Genomic DNA, 203 nt, shown 5'->3' on the forward strand with positions numbered 1-203 from the left:
ATGGCGCGCACGAAGCAGACGGCGCGTAAGTCGACGGGCGGGAAGGCTCCCCGCAAGCAGCTGGCCACCAAGGCGGCTCGCAAGAGCGCGCCGGCCACGGGCGGCGTGAAGAAGCCGCACCGCTACCGGCCCGGCACGGTGGCGCTGCGCGAGATCCGGCGCTACCAGAAGTCGACGGAGCTGCTGATCCGCAAGCTGCCCTT

General features: G+C 71.4%; 1 protein-coding gene across 1 annotated transcript; it reads left to right on the forward strand.

Annotated features, from left to right (window-relative positions):
- On the forward strand, positions 1-197 carry LOC104082975 (histone H3, embryonic; the record flags this gene model as incomplete). Its single annotated transcript, XM_009586279.1, has 1 exon — positions 1-197. A coding segment is annotated over exon 1 (197 nt), but the record flags the coding sequence as incomplete, so codon positions are not given.
- Positions 198-203: the final 6 nt, after the last annotated feature.

The sequence above is a fragment of the Fulmarus glacialis genome, unplaced genomic scaffold (genome assembly GCF_000690835.1).
Source record: "Fulmarus glacialis isolate BGI_N327 unplaced genomic scaffold, ASM69083v1 C13150774, whole genome shotgun sequence".
In the NCBI taxonomy this organism is placed as follows: Eukaryota; Metazoa; Chordata; class Aves; order Procellariiformes; family Procellariidae; genus Fulmarus; species Fulmarus glacialis.